The sequence below is a fragment of the Dromiciops gliroides genome, chromosome 1 (assembly GCF_019393635.1).
Source record: "Dromiciops gliroides isolate mDroGli1 chromosome 1, mDroGli1.pri, whole genome shotgun sequence".
Classification (NCBI taxonomy): domain Eukaryota; kingdom Metazoa; phylum Chordata; class Mammalia; order Microbiotheria; family Microbiotheriidae; genus Dromiciops; species Dromiciops gliroides.
Window position 1 is genome coordinate 160,774,229 of NC_057861.1, and position 14,238 is coordinate 160,788,466.

General features: G+C 38.6%; 1 protein-coding gene across 1 annotated transcript; it reads left to right on the forward strand.

The window, feature by feature from the left end:
• The first annotated feature begins 12,935 nt into the window (after positions 1-12,935).
• LOC122736587 (40S ribosomal protein S28-like) lies at positions 12,936-13,124 on the forward strand. Its single transcript, XM_043978918.1, has one exon. It carries the CDS (start codon positions 12,936-12,938, stop codon positions 13,122-13,124), a length of 189 nt encoding a protein of 62 aa, XP_043834853.1.
• The last annotated feature ends 1,114 nt before the right edge of the window (positions 13,125-14,238 follow it).

The following is a 14,238-nucleotide window of genomic DNA, read 5'->3' on the forward strand; positions in this document are numbered from 1 at the left end:
TAAAGAAATGTAAAGTATAGAACCTGAAACCTTGGCCAAAATAGACTCATACTCTCTTTTGGCTTTCTCTCCTGCTGCCTGAGCTTCTTTCCCCTGAGGGTATGCTGGCCAATGCCTCTGCAGCCTGCAGCCATGCCTTCGGTCCTCTCCAATTTTCTCAGTCCTTTCCCTTTCAATCTTTAACTTCTCTCTCTGTAGCGACCTGTTGCAACCCCCCAACATCTCTAATGTCTCTCACTATGTTCTTCACTTTCACCGTAAGCCCTGCCATATCTGTGCTTTTTTAGCGACCTCCTGCATCTCCTTTCTCCTTAGTGTCTCTGTAGCATCCTCATCTCTTCTAACTAAAAAAGCCCCCTTCTTCCAGCATCCTCCCTGACTGTCTAACTACCCCGGTATATAAAAGGCCTCTCTCCGTGGGAACCCTGAGCCAAGCCCCCCCAAACATCAAGCTAATTGGTTAGCTGCCCTAGGGCCACCACAGAGCCCCATGCCTGGTGCTCCAAGTGCTGGGGGCTGGGCAAAGGAAGCTACGGTGTCCCTGAGGCCTCCCATGCACCTCCCCGCTGTGGGGGGCCCCTCCCCACCGGCCATGCTGCACCATGACAGGGTTTTCATCTCTGCTGCTTAGCCCTGTTCAGACCCCCACCCCCACCCCCAGCTGAAACAGAGGGGGAAGGGCAGCTCTATTCAGGGAGCCTGAGGATAATTTTAACACTTACACTATACATAATGAATTCAAGTCACTGGTCAGAGGTGAACAATGCCCTTAGGAACCTCTTATCAGTGATCAGTGCAAGATTAGAAGAATGGGATGGGAAAAAGACAAATGTCCCAAATTTATCCCCCCAAAAGGGAACTGGAGTAGAATCTTCAAACAATAACCCAAGGATATGAACTTTGATTCCTGGAAACATTATAGATTCATTTAAAGGGGTGGTTCACATACAACTAGAAAAGGAAACAGCCATTACAAAGAAATAGCATAGTTTGGTCAAAAACAGATCACATCTGAGTAATTTCCTTTTTAAAAAGCTTCTAGACTTGTTGATCAGGGGAGTGTTTTATATATAGCTATCCTAGATTTTAGCAAAGAATGAATAGATTCAGAAACAGCAATAGTCACTTACTACTGAAGACCTGTGGGTCTCATGACCTCCTCATCACCAACATTGTCTTCTGTTTATTTAAACGCAATAAAACTTTGTGGATGAAACCCTGCAGCAAATGTTGGAAAACCAGAAGAGGGTGGCTAGGGTGCCAAATTCCTTTGGTTAATGGTATGTGGTTGTTTGAAGAAAGAGGAGACATTTAGCTTGGAAAAGAGAAAACTTAAGGTTGATGTGATAACTGTGTTGTAAAATGTTTGAAGGGCTGTTACATGGTAGTGGAATTAAACTTGTTCTCCTTGTCCCCCAAGGGCAGAAGAACTAGGAGCACTAGGTGGAAGTAGTAAAGAGGCATTTTTCTTGATATCAAGAAAAATTGCTAATAATTTGAGTTAGCTAAAAGTGGGGTGGTCTGCCTCAGGAAGTAGTGGTTTCTTTCTCATTAGGGGTCTTCAGAAAAATATTACATGCACTTAGTGACTGTATTGTAGAAGAATTTTCTTGTTCTGGTGTGGGCTGGGCTTGCAGACCTCTGAAGTCTCTTCTAATCCTGCCATTCTAAAATTCTGAGTTTCCTCATCTAGAAAATGGTATAGTGATGCTTGAACTACCTACTTCAAGGGTTATTGTAATGATCAAATGAGATAAAGTATGTAAGATGTTGTATGAAGTCCCCTACACACACACACACATATACATATATGTATATACATTATTATTCTCCCCTCTTCAGTTTCAGGGTATAAAAGCTAATGAACCCTTCCTTTTCCATAAAAGATCATAAACAAACTATTTTATTACAATGAATGTCCCAGAACTCCCTATTTTTGTGGGTATCAGATGTGATCAGAGGAGATGTAGAGTAGGAAGGGATGTTGATAATTGTCACAGATAAAGGCAAAAACTGAGGCCCCAAGAGGAGAACAGAGTTCGATTGGGTGACACAAGTAGCAAACCAATTTCTGAAATCAAGGCTTATTCTGACTCCAAATTTTGTACTCTTTCCATGAAACCCAGTATGCCCCAATTCTGCAAAATGGCTTCTCATCACTTTCTCATCTTTGCACATATGTTTTGAAACTACAACCATCAAGATGTCAAACAACTCAGCTCACTATGTCAGGAGCTTCTGATGCTACCTATAGAATCTAAGTTCCAAACAAGCTTCTCAGAGGTAACTAAGTGAAGTCTACTACTTGCTTCTAGTGTCTTCCCTCTGCTGATTATATCGAATTTATCCTGTATATTCTACTTATTTGTTGGGTTGTTGTATCCTCCATTAGATTGTGAGCTCCTAGCAGTCAGAATCTTTTTTTTTTTTTTTTTGCTTTTCTTTGTATCTCTAGTGCTTAGCACAGTGCCTGGCACATAGTAGATGCTTAATTAATAGTTGTTGATTGACTGATTGCTTCTGGGTCCCTCAATGAATACCCAAATGTGACTTTATAAACAGCATGATCTGAAAGTGGATTTATGAACCTGTTCTTTTCCACTCCACAAGGAGTGGCTCCTCCGATAACTTTAACACTAGATAAATTAGTAGCCCCAGCTCCTTTGGCACCCCGTTCAGAACAACCAAAAAACTAAACAGCTGTCAAAGCTCTATGTGTTTTTCCATCATATAACTTTCTGAGCATGCCAGTGACTAAAAAAAAAATTTAGAAAGTTTGGAAAATGTTCATTTAACTTTGCTGCATCTGCTTCATAGGTAAAGTCATATTCCCAAGGTATCTTGCCATGACCTAAAGCTGCCTTGCTATTTTAGCCAATTATGGGGGATAATGTTGTTGTAACCATGCTGGAAGAATGCTGGCCCATGAATTTGCCAACCAGTCAGTCAATCAATAAAATTTATTTTACCTCTACTTGGATAGTTACCTAGTAGTGGTATTACTAGGTCAAAGAGTATGCATGGTTTTATAGTCCTTTGGCCACAGTTCCAAATTGTTCTACAGAATGTTTGAATCAGTTTACAACTCCACCAACCATGCATTAGTGTCTCATTTCCCCCATATACCCTACATTTGTTATTTTCCTTTGCTGTCCTATTATCCAGTCCAATAGGTATGAAGTAGTACCCCAGAACTGTTTTGACTTGCATCTTTCTAATTATGAGAATCAGGGTGCCATCTCCCTGCTGAGAAAGACATTGTGAGAACCAGGGCAACTCCCCACTGAGGAGAAAGCATGTGACTAGCATCCAGAAGTTACATCTATTCATAAAACCATTACTTCTATTCATAGAACCTCCTGTAAGTCATATCAATCAATACTACCAGCCAATTAGCTTGGAGCTGTGTGTGTGGGGACCACCCCTCTTATAGTCCCACAGGGACCTTCCACTCTAGGAGAATGGGGGATCCTTTTTTTGTTTGGAGGGGTCACCAGGGTAGTTAGGCTTTGTCTTTCTGAACTCCACGTGTTCTTCCTCTCTCTTTTACTAACTTCTCATATACTTTAATAAATGCTTTATGCCCAAAGACTAGTGCTATAAGCTTCTAATTTAAGGAGACCACACATTAGATTTTTAGTCATAATAGTTAGATTTTAGACATCACATAATCAATAGTGAGTTTAGAGCATTTTTAAAATATGACTATAGCTTTGATTATTTCATCTGGAAACTCTTCATATCTTTTCATCATCTATAAATTGGAGAATGGTTCTTATTTTAATAAATTTGACTCAGTTCTCTATGTATTTTGAGAAATGAGGCTTTTGTCAGAAAAACTTGCTTCAAAAATTTTTCACAGTTACTATTGCTAACTGTATTTCCCTCCATTCTATTCCATCCCCATGACAATTACGCTATTCTCTATCTCCTTTTACCCTGTCCCTCCTCAAAAGTGTTTTACTTTTGACTGCCCACTTTCCCAATCTGCCCTCCCTTCTATCACACACACACACACACACACACACACACACACACACACACACACACACCCTTATCCCCTTACCCATCTACTTTCCTGCTGGTAAAATAGATTACTATACCCAATTGAGTGTGTATGTTATTCCTTCTTTGAGCTAATTCTGATGAAAGTAAGGTTCACTCACTCCCCAGAACCTCCCTCATCTTCCCCTCTAATGTATAAGATTAATTAATAAAGTTTATTAAATATCTACTATGTTTAATAACTATTTTATTTAACAAAATGTATGTTAAACTCTTGATCAAAGACCATGCCATGGAAGAAGGGTTCAATGTAATAAATATTAATGCTCCAACTATGTAAAAGAAGGCTGTTTTCTTGGAATTTGAAAGTAACATTAATGGCAATAATAATATTATACTTATACAGCATGATTTGCATGTTGAACCATGTCACTTGTTTCATGGGTTGTGTATTAGTATTCTCCCCATTTTATAAATTAAGAAACTGAAGGTCATATAGGGTAAATGACTAGCCCAAAGTTACACAGCTAGGGTTTGATAAGGTTTGAGGTTCATGTCTACGATAGGAGGTATCTTAATAACTTATGAGTATAATGGCTCATTTTTGTCCCCACCCAGATAAATCTGGGATTTTCTGAAGTTGACTCATGCCAAAATTATATAGTTTCAAGCCTAGTAGCAAACTAAAGGCTAGCAATCACTTTCTTAAGTGATTATAGTATAAATTTAATAGAACACTATTGTGCCAAAAAAAGACGAATAGGATAGTTTCAGAGAAATCTGAAGACTTGTATGAACTGATGCAGAGTAGAATGAACAAAACCAGGAGAACAATTTATACAATCATAACAACAGTATAAAAACAAACTTTGAAAGCTGTCAGAACCCTGATAATTACAATAACAATCCGTGATTTCAAAGGACTGATGATGAAACATGCTAAACCCCACCTGACAGAGAATTGACTAATTCTGGGTTCAGAATGGGACACATATTTTTTTGGACACACTTGATGCAGGAAATTTTTTTCACTTGACAATGCATATTTGTTATAAGGGTTTTGTTTTTCTTCTTTTTTTCAATGGCGGGGGAATTGGTGAGAGGTGAAAAAAATGATTTTTGTTCTTTGAAAATAAGATTTCATTTTTTTAAATTCATGCATTTATTAAGAACAAATGTGAATAGTAAAACTACATAATGTAACCATAATCCATATTCTGGTGAGTAGAGTCTTCTTGAATTGCATGTCCCAAAGACATTTAAAAATCAACATTTCTAAACCAGAAATTATTATCTTTCCCCTAAACCCTAGCCTCTTCTAAATGTCTCTATCATTGTCTGAGGTTCCTCTATCCTCTTCATCTACCAGGTTTACAATCTCAGTGTCCTCCTTGATTCCTCACTTGCACTCCTCCACCTATACAGTCTGTTTCCAAGACTTCTTGTTTCTTTCTTCCCAACATTTCATGAATGTGTCTATTGAAATGGCCTTCTTGTTGGTCTCACTGTCTCTAGTCTTCTCCCACTCTCCATTCACTTGCCAAAGTGATCTTCCCAAATTTTAGATCTGATTCATTCTTTGTCTCTCTGTCTCTATCTCTGTCTCCTATCTGTCTGTCTGTCTGTCTGTCTCTCCCTCTCACATCCACATCCACATATACCTACACATATACATGCTTAAACTTCAGTGGTTCCCTTTCACCTTCAGCCCTTCACCACCTGGCCTTTTCCTCCTTTTCCAGTTCTCTTACACTTTACTCTCTTCTTCTTCCTCTGTGACTCATCAATACTGATCTCCTTGTTGTTTCTAGCATGTAACACTTCATCTCCTAACTGTACATTTTTACTGGCTCTCCCCCATTCGTGGAATGCTGTCCTTTCTCATCTCTGCTCCTTGCCTTCACTGGCTTCCTTCAAGTCTTAACTAAAATACCACCTTCTGCAAAAAGTCCTATTCAATGCTAGTGCCTGCCCTCTGAGATCATCTCCAATTTAGACTATATATATTGTGTATGTACATAGCACTGTTTTCAAGGAATATATCACATTAATGGTGGCAGAAAAGGGAATGGAATATCAAAAAATAATGTTATAAATGAAAATGAGATACATGCAAAGAAGAGGCCTAGGCACTGGAGGACATGGCCCCTGAGTTGAAGACCTGAGTTGTAAAATCTCTTTAACTTGTTATAACTAAAAATAGGATCACTCCTTATCTGAATAGGTTTGGCTAAGTGGAGCTTCTTTGGGGGTAAGGACTTCTTAAGGTCTTTTTCAGACTAGAGTTCTGAGATACCATAATGAAGGATGAATTCCTTTTGCAAAAAGTAGAGACATCAGGAGATACCAAGAAAAGTCAAAGGAAAAGTTTCTAAGGAGAAAGGGAGTAATAAAAAATGAAGCCAGACTGATCAAGAGGTCTGGACATTTCACATGAAATGCCACTAACAATGAACATGAGTCTCAAAAACCGGAGGCCAGGATCATGTGAATCTGGAAGGGGCAACCGTGCAAAGGCTTAGGTGTGCTGGTGCCTTTCCCTCACTATACCTCACCCTAAACATGCCACATTCCAGTGAGTGACCTGAATGGGAGCATTTGCTTCCCCACCACATCTCGCTAATCTTCTTCTGTTTACCTTGCATTTCTAGAGTTTTGCCAAGTTACAGTAACCCTAGCAACATCTTCTCACTCAATATTTTGTATAGGGTTTTTTTTCTTTTTTAAAAAAGGAACATGTGCTAACAAAAAGATTCATGATTCAGTGGCTACACCATAAAGCCCAAGGCTTACTCTTGTGGGCAGCACAAACTTAGGGAGATGCAGATTAAAGTGGGGGGAGGGAAGCCTAATTGGATATGTTCTATTGAATAGCTTAATTTTGTTTCAAGAAGAGTGTTTCAGCTTAGAAGATAATGACAACTATTTATTCCATTTATACAGAGAAAGGTTTCAGATGATATTAATAGACTGAAGCAGTGTTTACTTTTGTAGGTTGGTGTATGGTTCCCTATGGAGACAAACCCATTAGGGCGAGATTGTACACTACTACTTTCCACCCACCTGGAGCCAGGCTACAAAAAAAAAATGGGTCCTTCAGAAATACCTTGGCAGTGAAGTTTCAGCACAATGTGGATGTTTATATCCCATGGCAGCAGTTCCAGGATTTCCCTGGTGTTTGAATTGTTTTTCTTTTTGGGGTGTTGAATAAACTCAAGTCATCATAATTAGAGTTCAGAGTGAAACAGTGCCAATGAGGACCTGGATCACATTTCACATGTCCAAGAATGTAACCAGAAGCCATGAGAGGGATTAGCAGAAAGTTCTAAACTTCTGGATGGAAATAAAAAAAAAAAGAAATCCCCAAAACAAGAGAAATAGAGGCTTGGGAGGGACTTTCAAAAACCATCTAGTTGTTTGCCCTTGGGCCATCTCCATCTCCATGCACTCTCTCAAGAAACTAATCTAATAATATTAATAACTGCTGACATTTATATAATGCTTTAAGAAGGATGAGAGAGTCATGAAGCCAGAGCTTGTGAGACCCAGTGGACAACTTATGTGTACCCACATGATGTGACATATAGGAAGGTCTCTAGAATGATGGATGGGCTCTCTGAAGAGGACTTATGAGATGGTAAGAGTTGTACTGGAAGAGAAGGCATAAATAAATTGCATTGTTAGAGAGTATCCCTCTTTATATTTTTGAGACCACAGATCTGTTAAAGATACACCAACCTATTTCAGATTTACTGTCTCATATACACTATCTCATTTGAGTCTCACCACAAGCTTATAGGGTAGGTGCTACAAGTCTTATCATCCCCATTTTCTGATGAGAAAACTGAGGTTCAGAGGAGATGAATACCTTGTCCACCATCATAAAGTAGTCCCTGTCAAGTGGGATCTGAAGCCTAGTCTCTCCTGACAATAGGTATAATGCTCTTTCCCACACATCATTCTACTAATATGTTTTAAACTTATCTCTGTCTAACTCTAAAATGTAATTGTGCGTGTTACTTACTAGTCTGATGTATTTTTAACCTAGCTCTATAATCTAAACTGTTGTTGTTTGTCTTTCATTCCCAAAGAGGACCATGACTTTCACTGAATTTGATTTAAGTGATGGAGGACTGTACAAGGTCACCAACCTCATTCTCTCCTCCAGAGCCATCTGGATCTAGTGGCAAGATATTCATCAAGATCACTGGACATGGCCCCTGATATTTAAGGCAATTGGGGTAAAGTGACCTGTTCAGGGTCATACAAGTAGTATGTGTCTGAGGTAATATTTTAACTCAGGTACTCCCATCTTCAGGACAAGTGCTCTATGCACTGCTCCATCCAGCTGCCTTTCTAATCTAAACTATAAGTTCTTTGATGGCAAAACTGTGTTATGTATCTATGTGTGTATATGTACATGTGTATGTACATGTGTATGTATGTATGTATGAGATCTCCCATAGAACCAAGTATACTACAATGCAAGTAGGAGATATTTTGTCAATGCTTATTTGCCCTACTGAACTGCATTATTTCTAACAGATAAATGGATTGATTCCTTATTGCCAAAACTCTCCTAGAAAAGAGGATTATATCTTCCCTGCACTCCCAATTCCTGGTGCACTATGAGGTTTCAGTATTACAACCCAATCCTGGAGGCAAGAAACAGATCACAAAATCTCAGAGTTGAAAGTTAACTCAGAGGTCATGTATTCTTTTTTCTTTCCTTTTTTTTTTTTAAGTGAGGCAATTGGGGTTAAGTGACTTGCCCAGGGTCACACAGCTAGTAAGTGTTAAATGTCTGGGGCCGGATTTGAACTCAGGTACTCCTGACTCCAGGGCCGGTGCTCTATCCACTGTGCCATCTAGTTGCTCCAGAGGTCATGTATTCTAATCTGAATCTAAATAGGTATCCTTTCTGCAACAACACTGATCAGTGGCTAGTCAATCTTCATTTGAAGACCTACCAAGGTAGCTCATTCTTGTTTTGGACAGTTCCAATTGTTGGGAATTTTTTCCTTACATCAAACCAAAATATACCTGTTTATAACTTCTACTCATTTCTCTTATTTTTGCTCCCTGATTCCAAATAAAACAAACCAAATTCCTCTTTCACAGGAGGATAGATATTCAAATACTTTAAGACAGCCATCATGATCCATCTCTGCCCTCCCTGGTCTAATCAACTTTGGTTCCTTCAATAGATCTTTATGTGGCACAATCTTGACTTCCATCACTATCTTGGTCACTTGGACACTATTGTCACTATTTTTCCTAAAATGAGGCATCTAGAACTGAAGACCAGACTTTAGATGTAGTCTGACCAATAGAGAATAGATCAGGCTTACTGGGGCCTTCATTCGAGACTCTGTGCCTGTGTGAATATCAGCTCAAGGTGATATTGCTAAGGGGCTGCCATAGTTGACTTGCAGTCTTAAAAATCCCCAAGTCTTCACATAAACTGTTGTTTAGCTATGCCTCCCGTTCCATATTGGTGCAACTGATTTTTTGAACCTGTGTAGGACTTTACATTTCCCCCTACTAAATAAAAAGTCATTAATCATATCAACTGAAGTCCTATGGTGATGATTCATTATGACATGAAACTGACCTTGCATTTTCAAATATTGTGCAAGCTCTGGAATATTCCATGCCTGTCATGTAGGAAGTGTTGAATAAATGCTTCTGATTGGTTGATTTATGTGAAATTAGAAACACTCAGTGATGAATAGTATCTATATTGTTTCAGAACCATACTCACTTAGTTTGGAAAATCTCCTAATATGGGAACAGCCTGTGGCTCCCTCGATTTTTTTTTTTTGGTGACAATAACTCTCCAAAGGCTCTATAAAATTCTAGAGAATTTGCATTCTGTATGACTTGAGACAGTTATATATACCAAAAAATATATAGCTTATTGAAGTATTGATATAACTAATGCCTACTCAGGCCTGAATCAATTCCCTTTGAGAAGTTCTGAACTGAGTTTAAGCAGTTTCGTTTTGGTCCAAATCAGTGTCACAGGAAAAGCTAGGAGGGAAGGATGGGAAATTCACCAAAATTTAGGAAATGAAGGAAGATTCATAAAGGCTTTAATCATGCTTATGTGGCTCACATCCTCTGGGATGTGAGAACATATGTCGGTTTGTTTTTGAGTGCCTCCCATGCCAATGTAGTCTAGATGTCCTCTTCCTTTGTTTCTGCTGCCCTTCCCCGCAGGAGAAATAATAACTACCAATGTTTTCATGCTACCATTACTATCACCAATGTTAACCTGGATTCCAAATCTCCAATTAATATTTTTGCTTATTTTTAGAAAGATAGCACATTATTATGGAGAAGAGCAAGGATTTTCTAACTATGTTTCCCTTGGACTGTGGGATTACAGATTTATCAATAGAAGGGAGAAGCTATCTAATAAAACCCCTTCATTTTTGAGAAGAAAAGCTGAAGCCCAGAGATGTTAAGTAATTTGCTCAGTAGCATAAAGATAGTAAATAGAAGAGCCAAGATATAAACCCCTGTTTTCTGACTCTAAATCTGGTTTCCTTTCCATTTCATTACCTCCAGAGTCCTAAGATTTATGCAAAATTTTCTTACCAAGAAATGTGATTGCTGAGGACATTTTTAATTTGTATGTCCTGCATGACCTCCAGTCCCTGACCAATGCTGAAACAGAGGATGAGTTTCCAGGACAAGAAACAACACAGAAGGGCTCAAACACCACTAAAAAATTAAACTATTGATGTACAAGCCACATATTTAAATCTCAAATGACCTACCAAACACATCTTGGTTTTATCACCCTCATTAGCAGACTGTTTGTGGCGCCATAAGAAATGCACATGCAAAAAGCAGACCAAAACAGTCTGTCTGCAAGTTGGCATTTTAAAAGGTTTTGCATTCATCAAAAGCACTGATTTGCTGGATGAGAGCTTAGGACCTCTGCTTTGAAACCTTTCTGTCATACACAACTTGACAATAGGCTCACCTTTACTGATAGGACATATGTCAAGTTATATGTCTGGAAATCTTCTTCCCAGAAATCTTTGCAAAAGAGCTCTTCCTCATTGAGGGAAAAATCCCACCCTGCTCTGGTCTCATAGAATTCTCCAGCATTGATCAGAGTTTCAGAATTGCTATACTTTCTCCTCCTTAGTGTCTAGCCAAGACCACAATGAACAGACTTCTCCAGATGGCAGCACATAGCCAAGCTTTAAGCCTAGTTTCACTCTCACTACTCTCTGCATAGAACAAATGGTTTAGTTTAAGTGTGTTCTGGTATTTCGCATATTGAACTAACTTGGTTATTTATGTTAGCTGCACCATACGGTAATTGTTAACAGAATGAAACCTCCTACATAATTAACTATGGTATCCTACAATTGTATTAACCTTCTCCATAATTTCCAATTCTGCTCATTTGCTGATAAATTGATCCATTACCTTCTCCTATTTGTGGTTTCTGGATTATTCTTTGAAACTTAACTACAGAACCAGATTGGGCATTGGATCCATTTACATTACTTGGAATACTGCAGGAAATATTATGAAGGTCTCTTCATCAAGTAATTGGGTGGATAATTGTCCTAAAAAGCCTTTCTGCTTCCCACCTTTAGCTTCTCTCCCTCCAATTTTCTTTTAGAAAAAGTTCCTAATTTCAAATATGTGAAAATTAATTTACTGCAGGAAAATGAAAACTATGAAGTGTAAATAGAACTTAAAAATAGACATTCTAAAAGATGGCTGTTGTCCAGTCTTTTCCCTTTCCTGCTCTCTTATTCCTTATCCCTGGATCTCATCTAATTCAGTAGAAGATAAGATAGGAAAGAATGATAGGAAGAAAACAAAGGATTTGGCATCTGTGAAATACAAAAAAGGTTTGTTAAAAGGGTGTGGAGTTTGTGTTCTAAAAGGACAAAAGGATAAAGGGTAAAACTACCTACTCAAATATCCCTCCTTTTAAGAAGGACTTTTGGGCTTCATAGGAGCAAAAGAGTATAGATTTTCAGCTGTAAGGAACCTTAGAGATATCTCACATTGATATCTGCATCCCTGTCACCTAACAGAGTGCCTGGCACATAGTAGGTATTTAATAAATGCTTTTTAAATGTTGATTTCTAGGCAATGAATCTTTTAAAAAAGCAAACAGAAGAAAGCAGAAGAAAGTTCAGAACTGGACACAAATGATCAAGGCAATGTTGGAACTACAGTGTTTAATCTGAATTGTGAAAGATTTAAAAAAAAATATGTACATAATGGGGGGAAGTATACAAAAAGAAGTTCACATTTTCATGTGCAGTTCCCCTTCTGTTTTTCTTTGTATTATTAAATGTTCATACTTGTTGATGTTTATTAATTATATGATAAAAAATTTTAAATTATGTTGATTGTTGGATTAATCTTGATGAGACGGTGGATTGTTTTAGTCTATGGCAGCAAGGGCCTCCAAATTCTCTGCTCCAACTCAACACTTTTGAAGGAATGATGGAATTCATCTGCAAAATTCCCTGAGAACTATTACTATGGTAGCTTTTGACTTTTTTTTTTTTTGGCAGGGCAATGAGGGTTAAGTGACTTGCCCAGGGTCACACAGCTAGTAAGTGTCAAGTATCTGAGAGCAGATTTGAACTCAGGTCCTTCTGAATCCAGGACTGGTGCTTTAGTCACTGCACCACCTAGCTGCCACCACTTTTGACTCTTGACTTCAACACTCATCCCTTGGAAGAACACTTTGCACCTACTCCAGTCCCTAACATTTAATCTATGGTGTTACCTATTAGGATGCAAATTTCTCGAAGCAAAAGACTGTCCTATTCACTTTTGGTATCATCATTTCTTCATTGCTTAACAATATTTTGCACATGGACATTCATTAAAAGTTTGTCTGCTCTCGTCTCTCTCCTTCCTCTGTTGCCGCCACCATCATGGACACCGGCCGAGTGCAGCCCATCAAGCTGGCTTGGGTCACCAAAGTTCTGGGCCGGACTGGTTCTCAGGGCCAGTGCACCCGGGTGCGCGTGAAGTTCATGGACGACACGAGCCGCTCCATCATCCGCAACATGAAAGGCTCCGTGCGGGAGGGAGACGTGCTTACCCTGCTCAAGTCGGCATGAGAGGCCTGGAGGCTGAGGTGAAACCCGCCGGTGGAGGCCCCTAGGCTGCTGCTTGTGGAAGGACTGCCAAGAGATTTGTAAAATAAAGAGTTTTGTCTTAAGCTGAAAACACACACACACACACACACACAAAAAAAGGTTTGTCTGATTTGATGATCAGAAATACTTTTGGGGGAGCAGGAAAGTGAGAAAATCATAGTTCAATTTGCATTCAGAGTTCAAAAGTTCTCCTTCTGGAGGGATAGCATTTTTTCATCATGAGTTCTTTGAGTAGCCAAGTTTTCCACAGATGATCATAATTACAACATTGCTATCACTGTGTACAGTGATCTCCCAGTTCTTCTCACTTCACTTTACATCAATTAACATATTTCTTGTCATGATTTTCTGAAATCGCTCCCCTTTGTCATTTCTTATAGCACAATAGTACTCCATCACAATAATATTCAGGCTCTTGTTCAGCCATCCCCCCATTGATAAGCATCCCTTTGAGTTCCAATTCTCTACTACCACAAAAAGACTATAAAGCTATAAATATAAACATATATAAACACATATATATATAATGTATGTATACACACATATATATGAAAAGAAAAAGGAAAATGGCATACATCCATATACATATATGTGTATATGGATGAATGTCATTTCCCTTTTTCTGCATATGTATGTATGTATGTATGTATGTATGTATGTATGTATGTATGTAATCTTCCTTTTTCTTTGATCTCTTTGGAATAGAGGCCTAGTAGTAGTATTTCTGGGTGAAAAGGTATGCACAGAAATACTTTTTTAAAGACTATATTTCATATCATTCTAGAAAATCAGTTGGAAAGAATCTCAGAGGTCTCATCTTCAAATCTATGCCTAAATCATGGATTAATTCCCTCTACAAAATTCTGGCAAGTTGTTATGTATCTTCAGCTGTTTACTGCTACACAAAGGAGCCCATTACATCCCTAGACAACTCCAATTACTGGCAAATCCTTTGTCATATTGAGCCAAGAAATAGTTATTCAAAAGTTCCATCTATTGCTCATTTTACCTCTTCTCAGACTAATGAGCATAAATTAAATATGTAGTCCATATAACAACTCTTCAGATATCATAC